We start from the raw sequence: 21,921 nt of genomic DNA, 5'->3' as shown, positions 1-21,921 counted from the left end.
GTTGTACCGCCCCGCCGCGGTACAAGTTCCATGCGGGTCTTGGCGGTACAGGCCCGCGCGGGACACGGTCTCTAGAAGTGCTGACCAATCCCGACCCGCAACTTACACAGGCCTTAGCGGTACAGGCCCGCGGGACTCCGATCTTCATCAACACTTGTGCATGGTGCAAGAAAAAAGAGACCAATAGAGATGAGAACACAACCATTCAGACTCAATCAGTAATTGGTACGTAAGAGAACTATTCACAACCAATGCAAACCTACATTCTATCAGCTCACAAGCAATGCAAACCTAAAGTCTATCAGCTCTTATCACAAGCAATGGAAGCGACAAAAAAAAAAATTAGAACAGACTAACCTCAGGTCCTTAAGCTTATAGATCAGAATGAAAGTGTCCTTCATATGCTCATATCATTCTCCTCCTTGATCGTTGCATGTCAGTTCACGTGAACATTGCATACCAAACACCGACATGAAAATAATGCATATTAGTATATGGAATCAATGTTTTACAGAAGAGACATAACATTAAAACAAAACTGATCGAAACCGTTGTAGCTTTGTTTTCAAGAAACAACACGAGGACATAACATGAGTAACTTCAGTTCAGTGTTTTAACTTAACTGTGTCATATAAATGGGTTAGAATAAGTCGATCAGCTGAAGGTTATGTAATGGTATAGTAATCTATGTATTTTGCATACAAACCATATTTGATTGCATTAAGGAGTTTTAATGAAAAAACTACTTTAAAACATGAGTGGACGTTTCTCTTGCGAAGGGCATAAGAATGACATGAAGTAACGATGGCAAATCCAAATAATCAAATCCAAGTAATGTAACGTGGCCTCAGTAAAAACTTTATCGGGAAAACCTATTGGGACAAAACCCGACAAGGGAAAAAGAGCGCCACAAAATCCATAATGTAAATAAAATAAAAACACTAAATCAAAATAAAATCAAGTTTCTTTTTCTTCAACTTCATCATCAGACCATGGTACTGTCTCTTCTTCACCAACTATTTCATCTTCTGGAAATATTAAAAAAAAATCGAAGCTAATTAGATTTAAAGAACATGGCACCCTAAAATATATAATAATGTGAATAATTTACCATACTCATAAGCTTCAAATCCTTTTAGCCAATTTCTACTACATATCAGAGCTTGCACATTTTTGGAAAGTAGATGGCTCCTGTATTTGTTCAGAACTCTCGAACCGATGCTAAATGAGGATTCTGAAGCCACTGTTGTGATCGGAATGCTAAGCAGATCACAAGCCATTGCTGGCAAATCACCAAAGCTATGAGTATTATCTTTCCACCAGTTGAGAATATCCAAACTTTCAAAGCTATCCATATCTAGTGCAGGTTCATCCAAATAAGCTTGGAGAGCTGTCTTTCCACTCGCAGCAACACTACTTTTGCGAAATGCAAAAAAATCATGTAGTGTTTAAAAAATAATAATTAAAAGCGATTTCCAGTTTCAGAATTAATTTAAAAAAAAACTAAACAGGAGACTTACACCATAAGTTATAATCTTGGTGTTTGTGTAACTTTTTCACGTACCATCATCTAGATTTTTCACATCTTTTCTTTCAATTTATGGGTTTGAAAAATTCATCACTGCATTTATTTTGGAAATTTTAGAAAACTTGTTTATGAACTTTTCAATCACTACGTAAACTTTTTCTACGTTTTATCTTTTTTTTTCGTATAATTTCAAAAATAATTTTTGATGGATCACTCATTATCAAGGGGACAACTCGAATGTGTTTTTTGGAATATAAACTTTTTAAATGCTTAATTCCTTCTCATTCCACAAGAAGTAATGACTATTCCATCTCATTTCATATTTTTCCTTGCCATTCCAAAATAAAACAACATTCATTTGAAAATCATTTCATGTTAAAATAGTTCTGGAATAAATAGAACTAGGTATTTTGCCTGCACTTGTGGGCTTAATAATTTTACAAAAATTTGTAAATAGATTTATTATCAATTCAAAACCATTAAAATAAATTATTTTCATGCTTTTGAAATATTTGATAATTAATTAAGTATTAATTTTTTTATATATGATATTTTTTTCTATTTTAATAAAATATATTTTACTACGTAATATACATGGATTTATATTTATTTTTAAAAAATTATAATGTAAAATATTTTTGGATAACATTATATAGAATCTTTTTAGATAATGATTATTATCAAACTAATGATTTTTTTTTAATTATGGGTAATCATATATATATATATTAAAATCTAATCATTTATTAAAGTTAATAAAGATTTTAAACGATGTAAGCCTCTAACATTTAAATGTGAGAGCAAAATAATTCATTCGCAAATAATATTATTAATATTTTAGAAATCTTTGGCAACTCTTTTCGGAAATTATCACAATGATTAATTTTGACTGTCCAACAAAAATTATCTTAAAAAATAGATGATTTATTCTATCTTATGTGATATATATATATATATATATATATATAATAGAGAAAAAGACAAAAATAGCACTAAATCAAGTTTTTGTTCCCACACTAGCACTCAAGGTCAAAAGTCACAAAAATAGCACTTAATGTTTTATCAAAAATCACAAACTTAGGGTTTAGAGTTAAAGGGTGAGGTTTAGGATTTAGGGTTTAGAGTTTAGAGTTTATGGTTTAGGGTTTAGGGTTTAGGGTTTAGGGTTTAGGGTTTTAGGGTTTAGGGTTTAGGGTTTAGAGTTTAAGGTTTAGGGTTTAGAGTTGAGAAATGAGGTTTTGGGGATAAGATTTCAAATTTTGAAAAATTAAAAAATTAAAATTTTCAAAGGATAAACTTAGAAATGTGCTATTTTGGTCATTTTAGTTTTGGAGTGCTATTTTTGTGATATAAACTTAGAAATGTGCTATTTTGGAGATTTGCCCTATATAATATTAGTAAAGTAAATATAATATAAATTTAACTATGATATCTTTTTGTTATTCTCAATAAATTATCAGCTAAATCATTAGAATTATTTATTAAGATTATGGAAAGCATGACAAATAAACAAAATCACTTAAAATTATGGAGAATATGAGAAGTAAGCAAATTCACTTATAACCTAAATATCATAATTATAGTGTATATATTAAAATATTTTCAAAAATAATAGTATATATCGGTTGAATAAGTTAATGTTTATTAATTATTTTAAATATCATGATATATATATATATATATATATATTAAAATAAAATTTAGATAATGATATTAATTAAATTAATGATTTATCCTAAAATCATGGAAAGTATGACATGTAAGAAAATTCACTTCTCAAATAATAGTATAGATACTAATTCCACTTTCATAAGGCATACTTCTCTCTATTCCCTACTCAATCTCTCATTTCTTAGTAGAGAATAACTCGGATACGAAGAGGTAGAAGACCATCTACCTATCATCTTCTTGTAAGATGAGTACAATTAAGTGTTTCATGCTTTCTTAATTTTAGTACTAATCATATACACTAGTGTTTCATGTGGGGAGACGGCTGTTTCTTCTTCTCCATTTTTCTCATGTTCATCTCTGTTACCCTCTTGTATTCTTTGTATGTGTTTTGTGGTTGTGGTGAGTTGAGTTTGGTTTTTCTTGGGTCAGATCTGATAGCTGACGAGCACATCCGATGAGTTTCTGAGAGTTGTTGGCTCCTTGTGGAGTGACGGTTTTTTCTTAAGTTCCAGATCCTTGTGGAGCAACGGTTTTTGTGTTTTGTTGATTTTCTTAACCTCTTCGACGTTTCGGTGGCAGGTTGTTTCCTTTTTTTCTTTAATAAGTTAATGGTCAATGCCAGGCTATTATATGTCATAATTGGTGGGAACTTATCTTATAGAGACGGATCCCCAAAATCTGAGTTCTTCTCAAGCCGCTACTGTGGATAAAAGAGGAGTCAGTTTCAAGGATATGAGCTTTTGTTTTAACAATTTAGTCCCTAATTTTGGATCTTCCATATCGATGGCAAACATGCGACATAACCATGTCATCTTTATACCCATTCGTTCATGCTTTTGATGATATCTTGTACACGTCGCATTACTCTCACTTGCAAAATAGAGTGAAAGCGATAAGAAGAGATCACAGTCCTCCTTGGGTCGTTATGTTCTCTTTGGCTGCAACAACTACTCAATGAAGAGGCTGGTCAGTACTGCTTACGCCTTGAGAATTAGTACAAAAACTAGTCTATTGGTTAGTATTTTCTTAATCTTTGGCGGATTTTATCTTTATGCTCTTTTGAACTCTTTATATCACCTAGTGGTGATTTTTTTTTAAAACTTTTTCTAAGCTGGTTGTTTGAACTTTACATTTTTATGGCTTGAAACCAAACAGTATTAAAAAGACACTAATTCAATTTCATTAGATTCCATTAATTATCATTCTTTTAATTCTACTTATTCCGTTTATTAACATCTAGTTTGCTCTGGTTGAAGTAAAATTAACTATATGAAAATTTGTTTTTTTTTTTTTTTCATTATAGAGTTTTGAAAAAACATAAGCACCATCAAAGGATGGGAGAAGGTTCAATGCAGCGAATCAAAAAAAAGAAAACCAAAAACAACACTCCAGTAGCTCATATCCTTGAAACTGACTCCTCTTTTACAAATGATGAAAAATTAAATGGATTTAAAAACATATACAGCTAATTAAATTCTTTCAATTTCTTCCACACATATGTATATCAGAAATAAGAAAGTTACAAATGTTTTTTTTTTTCCTGGAGTCAAAGTTACAACAAATGTACTCATCTCACCGTCTCTGTATCGCCATCTTTAACCGAGTCCGGTAATAATTTCCCGTCTCTGTCCCGTGAACCGGGTCTGTTAAATGCTATAATGGGCCTGGCCCACTAAAGTTCCTTTCTCGTGTCTACGAATCAGACAAGAAGACTTGGCACTGAGCTCGAGAAGGGAGAACAAACAACTGAGGAAGAATGGCGAATCAAACTCCAGAAAGCAATCAACCGTCGAATACGCAGACCTACGGCTTCCCGATCTACGCCGCCGACTGGATCCCCGAAGAAACCGTCAGATCGAAAATCGACAAGGATCAGGACAATTCCGAAGATGTCGGCGGCGAGTCTTCGTCGTCGACCTCCCGGAGCTGCATCGTTCTGGCCGGAGGAGGTGGAGAGGGAAGAAGCGGGATCAAGAATGTCATCGTAATCTGTCGTGTTGATCTCGACACCAAATCTCTCGCTGAACAACCTGTAAGTAATGCATGCATCATCAGATCTATATGTTTTGTAAGAATTTGTATGCTTAACGATCGTTTGTTTCAGCTTGGTAGGATTGTGCTTGGTACTGATCTGCCTTACAGGATGGCTGTTCATCCTCGTGGAGGTGGTCTTGTTTGCGCATTGCCTAACAGTTGCAAGTGAGTCATCTCGTATCCTATTTCAAAGATTGGAACTTTATTAGCTTTTTTTGTTAGAATCGGTGGTATTAAGTGTTGAATGCATGTGACTTTGAAGTTTGTATGCAAAAGACTTTAGTGTGGTTTGGTTAGTAGAGAGAAGTTTCAAGGGATGTGATGGGGGTTTGTTGTTCTCTTGATACACAGACGGTTTGATTGGGAGAGCATTATAAGTCCTAGAGAGGGTGATCAGGGTGGTGAAGAGGGAGAGGAAGTGATTAATGAGTTGAAAGACGTTGGACAGCAGTTAGCTTTGGCGTTTAATCAGGAAGGGTCTGTGCTTGCTGCTGGTGGGGAGGTAGGAAAGCTCTTAGATTCAGTCTATTTTATGTAACGGAGGGAAGAGACGTTAGTGGTTCTTATGCAATTTTTGTTTTGATGCAGTACAGGATGGGACTTTGAGGATTTTTGAATGGCCTTGTATGAAAACGTTACTTGATGAGTCTAAGGCACATGCATCAGTGAAAAACTTAACTTTCAGGTGTGCTTTCTACTATCAAATAAGGCCACTCGAACAATAATTGTACAACTAGTTGCCTGCTACTGATATTTTTCGTTTTGCAGCGAAAGTGGTAAGTTTCTTGTATCTCTTGGAGGTCCACTTTGTCGGGTTTGGGACGTAAATGCTTCTGCTGCCATTGCCAGTCTATCAAAGGAGAAGGTCAGTGGGTTTTTTTTTGCTATTTCTATCTTTAAACTTTGTATACATACTTCCAACATTATCTGTACTCAAATTTTAATGAATTTGAGTATTACAATGCAGGATGAGATGTTTGCCTACTGCAGATTCTCCGTCGACAATGCAGGCAATGAAGTTCTTTACATTGCTGCAAACACTGGTAAACTTACATTCTGACAGTGCAAGAACATATAATTTTAGATCCATTTTTATATGTCAGAGCTAGCGATTACAACTGATCTGTTTTGTTGCGTAGAACGTGGTGGGAGTATTATAACATGGGATACAACAACATGGAAAAGAAGACGTTCAAAGCTTATGAAAAACTACTCTATATCTGCCTTTAATGTCTCAGCTGATGGGAAGCTTCTTGCACTGTAAGTTTTACTTTTTCTACGCACTTTTGTGACCAAACAGATAGAAGAACTAATACTAATTCTAGTTTTGGTTGTCATAACTTTTTCTCTCAATGCAGCGGAAACATGGAAGGGGATGTTTTGATAATTGATTCAACAAAAATGAAGACTCACCAATTGGTAAAGAAAGCTCATCTCGGTTTGGTCACCGCACTGACTTTCTCCCCTGATTCAAGGTGCTTTTCTCTACTCATTAAGTATCTATCTTTCACTGCACAGCTACCGATTCAATGATAATGAACTCACTATCTGGACTTGGTCTTGCAGGTGCTTAGTGTCGGTATCTTTTGACTCAAGGGCAAAGCTAACTGTCATTGAAAAAACGCCTGAAAAACGTAAGTATATTTATGATTAATCTTCTTCTCTCCATCTTACTACTTTACCCAAACTGTACCAAGAATACAATTCACAGACTAAGTTATAAAGATATTTCTACAAACCTAACGCTGTGCGTTTGTTAATGAAATTGTAGAGGGAGTAAACTGGCTGGTGATGTTGTTGTTGTGCGTGTTGCTATACGTGGTTTCCTATTATTTCTTGATGGCAAAGGGGATCATAGGCAAAGAAAATAGCCTCTAAGTGACCCCACAAGACGATACATCCGAATGGCTTGAAACCCCAACGTATCTTATGCTCTCTCTCTCTCTTTTTTTAGCCATAGCTTTTTGCGTTTGTGTTGTGAGAAAAATTCGAAGGGGTTCTTCCTCACCTTTACGAGAAACTCGATTGCTTTTTTATGTCATAATAATGTAAACTAACACTGTAAGCAGTAAACTACGATATTATATGTTTCAACGAAACCCTTTTATGTTTCTCATTGAACTAAAACATTACGCAAACATTACTTTTGGGGAAAAAACTTCCATCTTTCTTCTTTGATTTAATAGCATAACAATAATTATTACAATGTTCGAAGACTGAATAAACCACAAAGAGAAAAATAAAATAAAAGTGGGAGCTTGTATATATATTGACAATTCACACAGGTTAGCATATAACCTTTCTTCTTTTTTTTCGGTGATTAGATTATTGGAAAAAGCAAATTAATAAGAACGGATTTAAGATTACTGGCGCTTCCTTTGGTAGAGAGAATAACCAACGAGCGCAGACATCAAGAATGTCCATAGTACCTGTGTTTCCACCATATGTTTTATTTGTAATCATACATAATAAACCAAAAAGGATTCTATTTATGTCTTTTAAACACGATTAACTTTTGATGCCATACCGTATTGATGGTGTGCCAACGTTCGAGTCGTTTTATTCTTGACTGCATATCGTCCAAAACGTTGTCTATGGAAGAACCATCTCTTCTTGGTGATGCTTCCGACGTACTGTTACTACTTCCCTTCAAATGCAATGAAAACCATTTTAGACAGAGAACACAGAATAAAGAGAGCAGAGGAGATAAAGCAGAGACTACTTGATTACCTGAGATTGAATGAATTCCACAAGTTCTTGCAACCGAGCTGCTTGCTGTGTATGGATTCCACTTGAACTTCTCTGAACTGGTGGTAGTCTTTCCAAAACTATTTGAAGGTAACTCTTCATTCAAGAAAACAAGAGGGAATAAGAGACTAATTACGCATAACATGTAAGGAAATGAAGAAAGAAATGGAACCTTTGTTGTGTATGAACCATCCAGTTTGAGAGCTGAACCAGCAGCAGTCACAGCTTCTTTGTTTGCGCCTTTGATCTGTATGTATGGACTTGGCACATCTTGGAGATGATCAACCTCAATCAGAATCTTCAATAGCCAAAAAATTAAAAGGGAGACTTAATTGGACCATATTCATCTCAAGAAGCTTGTTTCGCACTTTCAAACAAGATACTTACCTTTCCGTCTTGGTAAATAAAGGCAGAGGCTTCGATATACGCCACTGCTTGATACCTGAAACGAAAAATACAGCATATATATAGATCATCTCATGGAATGTGATGACAGAAAACTATTGAGGATGACTGACAGATATAAAAACACTTATTTGATTTCATGCTCACCCGAGATTAAGAAGACCAGCCACAGTACTTACGCTAATGTCAAAATCTACTTTGGGCTGAATGATGAAGTTCCCTTCCCTAATTGGCTGTGACACAGTACAGAAAGAGTCATGAGACATAATTAATAAATGCACTGATTAATAATCATGAAACTAGAGATTAAAAGCATACCTCACGTATAAGCACAGCAAACCTGCCCTCACAGATTCTAACGCGTATGCAGTCACTATCTGACAGCTGCCCATTGGCGGGAAGCCCAGATAGCCTGAAATATATATCGATAAAATTCTGAACGGAGCTGCAGAATTTCGTGGAATCAAGGATACTGAGAATATCCTGATACGGAACCTTATCAATGACATCACAAGTGGTGAGTGTTTCTGTAAATTAAGGAAGCTCTTAATGTGTTATATTTTATCACCTACCTGTTTATTGCTCTTCAAAACAAACAAAGAGCTCTCTGGCGAGAGAACTGGATCAAAATCATTTCGAATCTTGACCTGAATTATTGGGAAATGTAAGTACGGAGGCAGAGATCATCACTTCTATAGAACATAAAGTGCAAAGAAGAGTAGAGCACAATATTAGTAGGTGAAATCTAGAGTCTCAAGTGTACTCACGTGTGCATGCACTAGGTGTGGCTCAATATGTTGCTGGAACATTGGAAATACGGTCATCATTATCTCATTTTGAGACATGAAACACCCGACACGGCTCTTATCTCTCTGGACTCTGGAAATAAGATGTGAATGAACACCTCCCACCTGTTTCATGAATCGTAAGAAAATTAGTCTGTTCTTGATAAGAAAACAAGATGAATGGAAGAAAAGGAACAATGAGGCAGAAAAGAATCTTACAACAGCAACCCAAAGGTCCAAAGATTGTCTGATTTCTGGATGCAACGCATAAACCCCCTCGAAGACGATCTAAACAGCAATGATATGTCAAAATAATCTAATAACTACGCTTGAAATGAAAACAAAGGCAACAACCATTTTGAAAGAGAAAATATCACATGATCCAAAATATCATATGAGAAGAGTAGGATCACTAACCACACCACACTCTTCAGAAACTTCAAGTTCCTTAAAGCCACATCTGGTACCAGTCTCCAGGTCAAATACAGGCAATTTTGTTCTTCGACTGTTCGTTATGTCAGCAATGTTCTGCAAATGAAGTAGAGAGAGATTTTTAAATCCAATAAAACTAACCCAAAGGCTAACGAGATTACCTTATACTTTAATATTCCCAAACCAAAGCGTTACCTTTGAGAGCAAAGGCAGGTCAAGGGAACTAAAGTCATCATGCTTGAAATCTTTGACTTGCTCAGACTTGAAGTAACTTTCAAGGGAAACCACTTCACATCCAACTATATTTGCCATTTTATGAGCCAAGCTAGTCTTACCAGACCCACTAGGACCGCCTTCAATGAAAGCAATGTGACAAACATATAGTGTAAGAAATAGATTTTCGGCTCAACCTTAAAAGTAAAACGATATAAACAGCGAACAAGAAATGTTACCTATTCCCACAATAACAGGTGGTCCTTTATTTTCCAACAGCGCCTGAAACCATAATCATAAGCAAAACAACCCTTACTAGAAAGAGCAAAGTCTTTGCGGTGGAAATAATATCTGCAAGAGGAAGCAGCTATTCTACTTAAAAGAAAGAGATTCCTCCTATCTCTTACCTGTATTGCTTGAACGGAAAGAAGCAACCCTCTGTCCAAGTCGTATGAATCAGGCATAGGAACAAGTCGTATATTATCCCTGAAAGAGGAATCTGTGGCTGCTTGATGAGAAAGTCTAAGCATAAATGCAACGATAATACCACTGGTACACATTATATAAGACATAACACTAATATCCATCTTAAAAGAAAGACGAACATACCTACACCAGAGCTTACTGAATGAGGTGCATCAAAAGAGGTGAAATGCCAAGTTGCAACCATTGGTTCCATTTGAGATTTGGTCGGAGATCGGGTCCAAGGCTGCGATAAATCCTCAAGGCGGGTGACAATGTTTGGCGTAGTTCGGATTGGTTTTGGTGCAACAATTTGCTTCTCCTGGTTAACGGTTACAGGAGACTGCTGCAAAAGTGGAGGTGTATTCAAGCGTGGGACACCTACAACAAGGGTTAGCTTGCAGAATTAATATTATGTTACACTGAAAAACATAAGAAATGAAACATAGTGGAAACAAGCATGCTTTATCGATATTCACTGACCTTTACTTTCAAGGATCAGTTCCAGGTATGATTTGGTGATCCAGGGCCCACTAATACCCATTCTCAGAGCTTCAGCTCCCACACTCTACATGAAAAAACATCTATTAAACATATATAGCAAAATGGAGACTGATGAAAAGCGAGATTTAATTGCTAGTGACAATAATGCTTTATAAGGACTTTTCTGAATTGAAGATTGATGTATTGTTTTAAGAGAGAATTGAGGGTTATTACCTTCCTGTCTGTCCCTCTCAGTACCAGGAAAGTCTCTCCAAGAGTGTCAATCGTTTCACGTGACAGGGATAAATTACCATAGCTCACAGCAGTTGAAGCTCGCTTATAACTCACTACAACATTGTAGCCCAAAGCTAGCAATCCTCCAAGTGTCATCCGACCAACCTGCTAGACAATAGCAACCAAGTCACCCAGAGAAGCGTTGTGAGGAATATCTTTAAAAAAGATATGTTCAAGCTGGCTGCCATTAGGACCATAGCCATGATGCTTTTCAGCAGAGACTATCAGAAATTAACAAAATCGAGGAAAAATACTGCACCAGAAACCATAAACATTGTAATTCTACATCACTCAATCCCTATTGTTATCCTTTCCACCAAGAATAAGACCTAAACCTAACTTCAATTCCATAAAGATTTACAGAATTAGAAAGACAGACACACCAAACACAGCAGTAGTTGCATGTATTAACTCACCTCAAACTCAGCTTTCGGCCGGATGATGAAATGCTTGTCGACAATTCTTTGGTCCCCCAGCGACAGATAGTACCTTATACCAGCTTGACGAACTTTAATCCAGTCATTTATACGGGCCTCTTCATTTGCAGAAGGAGGTCTGAGGTACATCTCAATAAAACTGAAAATAGCACCAGGAAAACCATGTTAGCATGCATATGAAGATCCAGTAAAAAGCTTAAACCATTCCTACATGCTAGAAGAATCCTTCTTACTTATCCTTCTGGACTTCACTTCCTTGAGCAAAAGAAGTTACTATCTGTTACATGAACTGTAGTTAAGTGGTTGACATTATTATATAAATCTAGAGTGCAGCTGGAAAATTTAGCAATCGAAAGAAACTACAGACCTCACTTTTGCATTTCAGTTTGTATATGGCTTCCCGAAATGATGAAACAAAACTGTTGTTGATTCTGATCTGCACACTCACAACAAACAAATAAGTCAAACCTCTGAACACATAAAGAGGAGGAAAAGAAGAAGAAAAAACAACCTGCGCATGATGAAGATCTGGCTCAATATGCTTTCTAAACAATGGGAAGATGCTGTCGATAAGATAATCAAGCGAACACGAATCCCCAATATCATAACGGACTTTAGAGAGGAGACTAAAGTGAACGCCACCAACCTAATCAACAGAGAGAGTAAAGAAAAAGAATATGCTCATTTCCTTATAGTTTAGCATACCAGTGAATGTGAAAATCTTACCACTGCAACCCGAATATCCAACAAGGAGCGCAATCTAGCATGAAGGGCATACGTCCCATCAACAATAACCTACAATAAACCACAGCCAAAAGAACATAACAGCCATAGCTAAACCATAGCCAAAAATAACATTTTCTGACTTACCACTCCAGATGATGCCTTCACCATCTTCGTGTCAACACGCCTCTTCTGCTGGAAATCAAACACCGGAACAAGAGTATCTTTCCCTTTGATCAAATCCTATTCACAGTAAGAGAAGAGTTACTCAACCTAAGTGTCATTCTACCGATTTTTAAGAATCAAAAATACCTCCAGATTCTGGACTAACGCATCAAAATCTAACGTTTCCAATTCATTTCCATCGTCCATACTGTCACGGTAATCCTCCATGGCAATCACAGGACATCCAATCACAGATGCGACTTTCTCTGCCAAGCTTCGTGCACACAAAAACATGAAATCAAGCTTGACTACGATAACATCTTTCAACCTAAACTTCAAAGTATCGTTACCTAGTTTTACCAGAGCCGCTAGGTCCACCTATACCAACCGTAACAATGCCGTCCTTCTTCTCTCTGAGTTCTTGAATAGACTTAACCAACAGGTAATATCCATGATCGAAGGCCTAACAAAAACAGTAATCAACACCGATGACTATTTGAAAACTAGGAGGAGATTGAAGAATCGAAGCGTACCACATGAAGAGGAAGAGACTGGAGAATCGAAGAAGAGGATGAGGATGAAGTAGAAGGCTGCTGCTGGAAGAAATCGCGTCCTCCCTCTTGGAAAACTCGCTGAACAACCTCGTCGTCCATGGGGCGATGATCGGAGCAATCGAGTCGGATCGAAAGGGGGTGAGATCGAGTAAACGGTAAACAATTTTTGGAATCGGAAATTAATTTAAGGGGAAAAACAAAATCAGAATGAATTCAACTTTTCTTTTGCTTTATTTATTTATTTGTTTATTAATTTTGTTGGTTTTTATCCTTTGCTTTTATGTTTTTGAGGAACACTTTGCTTGCAAGCATGAAGTCTCCCGCTTTGTTCTTCCTTCCCCGTCTGGCTTCAACTGTACGAGGACTCGAGTGCCCCCAGAAAATAAGAAAAATTATAACTGAATTTAATGTAGGTTTTATTAATGTAGGTTGACGAAAGGAAACCTCTATTTATTATAACCTTTTTTTTGTCTAAATATTTATTATAACTTATTGATTAAATTAAGGAAAATTTGAAAAAAAGGAGACATTTTTAATTTTGGATTTGTATCTCTAAAACTTTATCTACATTTTTTTTATTAGGATTTTGATTTCCGTAAATACCATTATACCTCAAATTAATCTAAATTATATTTTATTTATTATATTTAGATATTTTAATTAGATTTCTTAATATAATTTTATAAAATAAAAAAGATAAAATAGATAAAAGGTTTGAATCTGTATCCTCCTCTAAGTCCAGAACTGCCCAGCTGACAAAGTTCTCAGACTCGGTAGCTGCCAGATGTAGAACCTAAAATCTACACTAAATATTTAATAGTGATCGGGAGTTTGATCTAGGGAAGACAAATGATGTAGGCAACGATATCTTTAAAATACAACGATGTAAACAGTTTCCAGTAGGTAAAAATGGACTTTATTGATGAATAAGATCGAATACAATAAGTTGAACTAAATCAAATGATATAAATGAGATCGGAGAAGAAAGGATCCAAGATTGGGACGAAAACAAGGTCGAAGTATGTGTGTAGCTCTCTCTAGGGTTTTCAACGTGTCCCTCTTCATGTCCGTTCTCCTTCCTTTATAGTAAGTCGACCTCGTGACCTTCGTAACTGCTCTGCGATCTTCGTCTCTTGTTCCGCGATCTTCGGGACTTCGATGGCTCCGCCTCGAGCTCGCACACTTGCTATGGGCCTTAGTTCCTCACGGCCCATATCTTTGGTCGCGGTCCATTAATGTATTGACCGAAATTGGGTCCAACACCAGAGATTCATCACATTTTGCTATAGCAAATTAACGGTGGTTTACTAACAAAAAGATGGTGATGGGTCACCACGTTTTTCTGGTTTAATCCAAAGATTTTACAAAAGAGAAAGAAACCACTGGTAAGAACATCTTAATCATGACTGTCTTTGTTTCGCAGTGAAACTTTTGTGGGCTAATCAATTTCTTTTTTGGTTTGCCATGTGTTTGGGTGACAATGAAAAAAACAGAGAAAAAACAGAGAAAATTAACTCTTGCAGGAGGAAACTTAGATGTAATGCTAAAAGAACATGAAAGAGACATTTTGTTAGCTGTTTGAGTGGATAAGAAGATTAATAGGGACATGCTCAAGCATCTCTTGCTGCAAATGACATCAAACAAGAATCTTTTAGGAGTCACAACATAGAGTCAGTTGATCTTTTGGTGAGGTCTTGTGTAAAATTGAAAGCTAAAATTGTGAAAAGAAGAAATCAACAGCGGCAGAGAAGAAAAAAAGAACTTCAACCACCATTAAACCCAAGAAACTTTAATCTTAACTTTTTTTGTATTCTCATCTGATTTGCAATTGTTGCTTAGAGATTTAATTTTGAAAAGATATTGAAATTCAAGAACATGATTACTGATCTCAAACCTTGAAGATGAACCAATGAAAACCTCTATTATGATTACGATCTGTTGATGTTCTTAAGCGATACTGTCCATCAGACTCTGAGTTGACATGAGCGACTTGTTTGTACTCTTCTGGGCTGTCGTACCAAAATAGAGAAGATATGGCTAGAGACATCCATACACCAGATTTAACATAGATTAGAACCATGTTGTATTATGTCGATAAAGAAGAGAGAAACACAAAGAACTAAGAGAAAAAGAACGTGGGAAGAAGAGAAAAAAGTGGGAAAAAATATTCTATGAGAGATTTAGGGTATATTTAATTTAGATTTAGGAAACATCTTTAACCGAATATGGAAGTTTTCATATATCTGGATTTGCCTATAATATGTATCCTACCTTACGCAGAACACTGTAGAGTAGGTGAGAAACATTTTCTTCCTTAAGCGTCACATATGGTAAAAGGTAAAAAAAGTTATGACACATAATATAGATAATGTATATCATTGAGTTGTGGGTATACGTCGTTATCAAGCTGTAGGTAGACTGAAGACATCTTTTTTTTATTATAATGTAACGAATTCTAGCTTTGTTAGAATATACAAGAAATGTTAGTTTACGTTATATACTCTGGATATGTATCCAATTTCTAGACTAGGTAGATAACCAGAATGAGTATTCTGACTATAGCTAGAAGATAAAATAAAATATGATTCCGCTTCTTTAAAAAAAAATATTAAACATATATGTTTTCATACTTATGTATCCAATAGTTTTCATATTTTTTTTACATTTTTAAGATTCAGTTTACTATTTTTCCATAAAAAAAGGTAAAACATGTCAAGAATTGTCAAAAATATCAAAAGTTCTAAAGGGACAAACAAAAGTTGAAAGTGTTTTTTTCTCCAATTTATCAGAAGTCCTAAATTAAATACAAACCTCTATTTATTATTTTTAGTTTTAATTAGATAAATGTTTTATTTGTTTTAATAAAATTTTACTACTATTCGTATATTTATATTTAAATTTAAGTTTTGGTTTTAAAGTAAGATGCTTTAACTAAAGTCTAAATCAATTTTCTAATATTGAATAACATAAATAAGTATATTAAACGAAAGTTGATAGTATATGTCAAATATATTACGTAAAAATAGTTATCTTCTCGAATACTTCGACAATATAAATCTAACTATTGATAGCTAGTTAAGAAAAAAATTTGCTAGATAGTAGCAAGACAATTAAATTTGTGTTTTGTGTTGCTTTTAGGAGAAAACAATCGGTTCTCACTCTTAAACTATGCAGAGCAAGAAAACATGTAAAAATTCATCTCCGAGCATGAGCTTGGATATTATTCGTAGGTCACATGTTTAGATGCTACAAGCTATAGATGATTGTATGTCTTAGTTAGATTGTGCTAATTTACGTGTGATATTATTTGTGTTTAGATAAGTACGAGTGTTGGTCATTGGAATGTAAGATCATCTCCAATATATACATCAACAATTTTTTTTTTTTTAAATATAGTTTTTTACTCTAAAAATGGTTTTACTCGATGTTTGATTATATAACAAAATTTTTCTATTTTAGATGAAAAATATAGAAAAATATTTTTTTCGTCTCTATATTTAAAGATGAAAATAACATTTTTATATATACATATTTTTGTTAAAAAAAAATAGTAGAATTCTATTACAAAAATATATACTAAACAAATTCACTTATATAATGGTATTTTTATTTAAAAACATATAGATCAAATAGAGCTGGATTAGAGATGTACTTTAAAGATGTACTGGATAGTTGACATAAATTCTGATTATGAGAAATCTTTTAACTCGGTTGATCAAATTAGGTGAGTGGATGAACACTTCAGCTGGATTCGCTTTTGCATCTCATGCCATTAGTGAGGAGGAGAAGTGAAGTTTCGTAAACTCTTTTCAATCTAAGGTCAGGTCATCTGTATCACACGTTTCTCAACTAAGTATTTCTTCAAAAATAATAATGTTTTAATATGAGTACTTTATAAGTTTAGAGATTCAGGCAGCCCGTGAGAAGGATTTTAGGGACCTAAGGCATGTCTAAAAAATAATTTTTTTTTATAATTATAATGAAAACATTTTTTTAATATGATATATCACATTCACCGAATACACAAGTCTAACACAGTAAAATAATAAATTTATTACGTAAATATGTTATATTATGTCATATATGAAAAATGCATGAATTTAGAAGGTGAATTAGTCGACTCTTTTGAAAAGAGTTTTCTAAAAATAAGTATAAACCATTAGACTAAAAATTATTTTAAATTTTGGAGCTTTAAAAAAAGTCATATTAATGATTCAGGTCAAATCTATCTAGTTGATAGATCCCAATAACGAATGATTTTGTTTTGTTAATCATGAATTTGTTTCAAAATGTATGTATCTATTTTTCTTTATTTTCTCGCATAATATTGTTTCGAATTTTTCCTTTTTACTGCAAATACTTGGAATCCTTTTTACATTGTCGGGGTTAATCATTAAGATCGCAAGAGACATTAGTTTTCAACCTCCAAAATTTAACTGATTAATATGTATATATATTTTAGTCTCTAAATTAATTAAAAATCTTATTTTCATAGATCATTTGGTCCAATCCTCTGTGTATTAATCTTGGAACATTATAACATGTTTTCATAGCCACGTATCATCATTATGATGATTCTTAAAATCTTTAGAAAAATAATTTGGTCCATATAAATATATATATATATATATATATATATATATATATATTCTATTTTTTTATTAATCTAACAATCAAATTGATTAGTAGTGTACAAAGAATATTTTCAATTATTTTCTTAAATAAAAACTACAGAATTACCTAATATGATTACATATTAGGTTAATGATTATGAATAACAAATATTTGATAACAATTTTTGAATCTTCTCTCTTTTTGGTTTAATTTTATATTATTAAAAAAATTAAACAATCACATTAAGCATATAATAAAAATTATATTTTTTCATATATGTTATATTTTAACTTTTTAAAAAAAAACTATAAATTGTTAAAATGGTAAAAGTCTCACATTGAAAATTTTGTGATCAATGGTTTCACTTTTTTTGTTCAAGCTAGAAACAAATGATCATAAATCGTTTGAATATGAAGACTAATTAATAAATATTCATATTATATATATATATATATATTAATATCATTTAAATTAAATTATATAAAATATAAAAACATAAAATATGTTAATTTCAAAATTTCCGTTGAAAATTTATCGAGGTCTTAATATTTTAATTTTCAAATTTGTATTGAAAAATCTCACATTAAAAGTTTTGTGATTAACGGTTTAAATTTTTGTTACATCAAATATACAAATGTTAATAAAATCATATGAGTAGGAAGTGTCAATAATAAATATTTATGTTAAAATATACTATATATATATATATATCTATGTAAATATCACTAAAGTTTAATTATATACGATATAAAGTAAATAAAATGATTGTTTTGATTTATTTACCAAAAACAAGATTGTAAATAAACAAAATTTATTGGTTTTGATTTGTGTGCTTACTATAAGGTATATACTTTTATGTATACAAATCTCCTATATATTAATCCTCGAGCATTACAACATGTTTTTGTAGCCACGTGTCATCATTAGGATGGTTCATAGAATCCTTAGAAAAATAAGTTAGTCCACATAAATATATATTATATCAATACTATTAAAATTGAAGGATCTTTTTTAAAGTACCCTTGAAGTTTTGAAGTATTTACAACCTTATGCCACTGAATTATTTTTAAGCTATGATTTCAATTAAATTCTTTTATTTTTTAAGGAATCGCTGCTTTTAATTTGTTAGGAAATATATTTAACTTATTTTGTTTACCTTAAATCTCTCCCACTCTTCCTCAATCTAGACAACTGCTAGAGAAGATTATTTTCAACGAGAACAGTTGTAAGATAATTGGGCAGATCGTGAAATGGAGTTCTTGCGGCGGCGACGCTTACTCAGTGTCTTTCTAGTATTCAAGCAACGAAAGGGATGTGAAGAAGCGTTTGTTTTAATTGACTGAAAAGAGTCAAAATAGCGAGTCTAATAAAAATGATGCTTCAGATCATAGACGAGGTCTTTAGACCAAAATCCAATCAAATATCATGATGGCTACTCTGCAAGTCTTCGTATCCTTTGTTTTTCTTTGTAAAATTTAATGATTCTAATTTTGTTAACGACCTTTCTTTTTTGAGGTTTAGTTAATCGATGTACATGATTTGATGGTGAATTTTTTTTGTTTTTGTTTACCGAGGGAGAAAATTTCAGTCACAAATGATGAAGCAAAGGATTCCAGCTCCAGCAAGCTGATAATTCAACAGTATATGCCTAAAAAAGGTTTGTGCGTATTCAACCAACAATAAAAAGATTTTTCTTTGATTAAATTACTTTCATATGAGTGTCTACTCTCTGTTCATAACAAATTCAGACCTCTTAAAAAGGCAGATGATCTGAAAGCAGTGACTTTGTAATTTAACCCTAAACCATTTCAGTCCTTTTAAAAAGGCAGATCTTTCTTAGGTGATATGTCAACACTGTTGAAAACAAACTATATCATACATCTTCACATTGTAGGCTTCATATTTTTTAACTTATCTATACTATTATGACAGGAGTCTTATAACATAAGAACCAAATTAGCTTATTATAATTAAGAACTAATTTAGCCCACCGTGTTATGTCAACGCTATTGAAAACAACAAACTATATCAGACATTTTCATATTGTAGGTTTTGTATAATGTTTTAATATTATTATTATTGTTATTAGTTTTATGACTAATATTATAAGCTACCTCCTATTATCTTCAAAGATATTTGATACTAACAATATATATTGTCTTCAACTTCTACGGGCAACCACCATAAATAGAGAAAAGGGGAGCAAATCTAATATTTAAAAAGAAATGGGAAAAAATCCTTTTTTGGTCAACTATGGGAGAAAATCTAGATTGAGATCTTTATTATTAAAACTCAAATATTGTTTTAGCAGAGATTAAAGAAATTTAACAAATATATACCAACTTTAAGAATATCCTTCCAAATTTTCATTATTTACTAAATATTTCAAGTATATAAAATTATGTTTTACATAGTAATTTAATTATTTATATACTATCAGGGAAATGTAATAAAAATTCATTATTATAAACAGCAAAATACTTAGAGTTTTAATTCAAAATATCTCTTAAATTTAAAAACCAAACAGGCTAGAACCAAACCAAAAACTAAAAACCAAACACCTATGCCTTAACATATTAATGAACAAACAAACGATTAATAAATTTGTCAACCAAAATAATCACACGCTTTCAAAGCGCTGGTCAAAATCTAGAACCATTTATACTTCTCTCGAACATAAAAGCCGAACTAAGACCGAGAATCGAATGGGTACCCAAATATCCAAAATACATTTTGTATACCTAAAAATATTGATTATTTTTAGATTTAAAATGATCAAATATTCTAAATACTAATTATAAACTGAATTATCCAAAAATCAAGTGACCCTTTTATACGACCATGTTTTTGCCTTATTTAAAATCTATATTTTTTAATTACTGAAATTATTCCATGACATACCTTTTATTTCTATAAACTATATATTACTTGATTCCTTTTCCCTTTCAACGAAATACTTAAGCCCTTTCTAAGTTTACAGAATTATAATTAATTATATTCTTCAAATATATGTCATCAAATAATTGTAAACATTTCATACTTTAGTAAAGAAACTATCTATAATATAGGCAACATATAATATAATACACTACCTATCTACCTATATTACTCTAGACGTTGCAATAAATTCTTTAAGCATTTCAAATATCTTGGTAAAATTATATCTCAACATTTAAACTTTTCAATTCAGAATGAACAAATGTACATTTAGATACAGAATGAACGAATTTCATCTATAGTTAATTCTAAATTAAAAATGTGTATAAATAATTGATTATTGTTCTACTATAAGTTTCATAATTTTGAAGTTAGCCAATTGTTTATTTAAAATTTGAAACCTAAAAATATTTTTTGTTTGTTTGTTCTATTATAGTAATAAGTAAATATTTTTTTTTTAAACGTCTTCAATGCCCAACCTATAACCCAAAAAATATTGTATTATTCAATAGACTTGTAGTTTAAAGTTTCCAAAAAATATTCTTATTTTAATTATATTCTAATATATTTTATTTCAGATATATATATTATATGATAAACTATCCTATATATTGAGAAAGTATTTATTGTTAAATCATCTCATTCGTAACTGTGATTTACAGAAATATGAATGGTTCCTATTTCTCTAAACCCAAAGAGCTCAAACCAAGCTGAAAATCAAACGGGTATCCAAACATTTAAACATAATAAAAAAAATCCAAACCCCCTCCCAAATTACACGAATTACCTGGTTTTTTTCAGTTTTCCAGGTTTAACTCAGGTTTTGAGCGTTTTTTTTGGAATTTTTGGCTTTAAATTCAAATTAAATCCAAACTATTTCTAATTTGATTCACTTCGGTTTTATAAAAAAAATAAAAACCTGACTCGGACTACACATCACCAGAATCGATCTGATTCGAAAAATGCATGGTTCTCCTAAACGGGTCCTAAAACCCCAACCCCAATAACTTGAAAACTGAATAACCCTAACTCACACGTACCTTAAACTCGAATGCCTATTACTATGAGAAGTTAAAATAAATTACTTTCAGTTAAGTATGTCAAAACTCAAAAATTAAAATTCAGACCAAAAAAATTGGTAATTGTTAAATCAAAACATTTAACCAAAATGTTATCCCGCGCTTTGAAAGCGCGGGTCAAAATCTATTTTTTTTTATTAAAGTAACTATCAAATTGATTAGTAGTGCACACAAGAATATTCTCAATTATGTCCTTAAATAAAAAAAATATGGAATTACCTGATATGATTAACATATATATGACAATTAATGATTATGAATAATACACGTTTGATAACATTTGTTGTACCCTCTCTCTTTACTTGATAAAAATTTTTGTACCCTCTCTATTTTTTGATAACATGAATATTAATGATT

General features: G+C 32.7%; 2 protein-coding genes across 5 annotated transcripts; one reads left to right on the top strand and one right to left on the bottom strand.

Moving 5' to 3' along the window:
• The first annotated feature begins 4,905 nt into the window (after positions 1-4,905).
• On the top strand, positions 4,906-7,345 carry LOC106428036 (SEC12-like protein 2). The gene is made up of 10 exons (XM_013868778.3): positions 4,906-5,231; positions 5,304-5,398; positions 5,585-5,735; positions 5,827-5,918; positions 6,002-6,098; positions 6,201-6,276; positions 6,373-6,493; positions 6,592-6,708; positions 6,800-6,867; positions 7,005-7,345. Exons 1-10 carry the CDS (start codon positions 4,956-4,958, stop codon positions 7,109-7,111), a joined length of 1,200 nt encoding a protein of 399 aa, XP_013724232.1. The 5' UTR covers positions 4,906-4,955; the 3' UTR covers positions 7,112-7,345.
• Positions 7,346-7,377: 32 nt separating this feature from the next.
• On the bottom strand, positions 7,378-13,321 carry LOC106428034. Of its 4 annotated transcripts, none has more exons than XM_013868774.3 (26): positions 12,914-13,321; positions 12,731-12,843; positions 12,528-12,654; positions 12,363-12,458; positions 12,219-12,287; positions 12,004-12,138; positions 11,860-11,928; positions 11,726-11,769; positions 11,472-11,631; positions 10,996-11,163; positions 10,762-10,846; positions 10,426-10,659; positions 10,224-10,321; positions 10,056-10,098; positions 9,799-9,956; positions 9,589-9,699; positions 9,391-9,459; positions 9,154-9,297; positions 8,959-9,033; positions 8,705-8,881; positions 8,534-8,619; positions 8,369-8,423; positions 8,154-8,279; positions 7,964-8,077; positions 7,761-7,880; positions 7,378-7,662 (listed from the first exon to the last, which is right to left on the bottom strand). In XM_013868774.3, the coding sequence occupies exons 1-26, from the start codon at positions 13,031-13,033 to the stop codon at positions 7,597-7,599; spliced, it is 2,862 nt and encodes a 953-aa protein (XP_013724228.1). In that variant the 5' UTR covers positions 13,034-13,321; the 3' UTR covers positions 7,378-7,596. The 4 variants fall into 4 exon arrangements, with proteins under 4 accessions (XP_013724228.1, XP_013724230.1, XP_013724229.1 ...); XM_013868776.3 differs by having other exon boundaries at positions 10,224-10,315; positions 12,914-13,320; XM_013868775.3 differs by having other exon boundaries at positions 10,996-11,160; positions 12,914-13,320.
• Positions 13,322-21,921: the final 8,600 nt, after the last annotated feature.

The sequence above is a fragment of the Brassica napus genome, chromosome C2 (genome assembly GCF_020379485.1).
Source record: "Brassica napus cultivar Da-Ae chromosome C2, Da-Ae, whole genome shotgun sequence".
Taxonomy (NCBI): Eukaryota; Viridiplantae; Streptophyta; class Magnoliopsida; order Brassicales; family Brassicaceae; genus Brassica; species Brassica napus.
The sequence above is the reverse complement of the archived record's forward strand: the minus strand, read 5'-3'. Positions and strand labels throughout refer to the sequence as shown.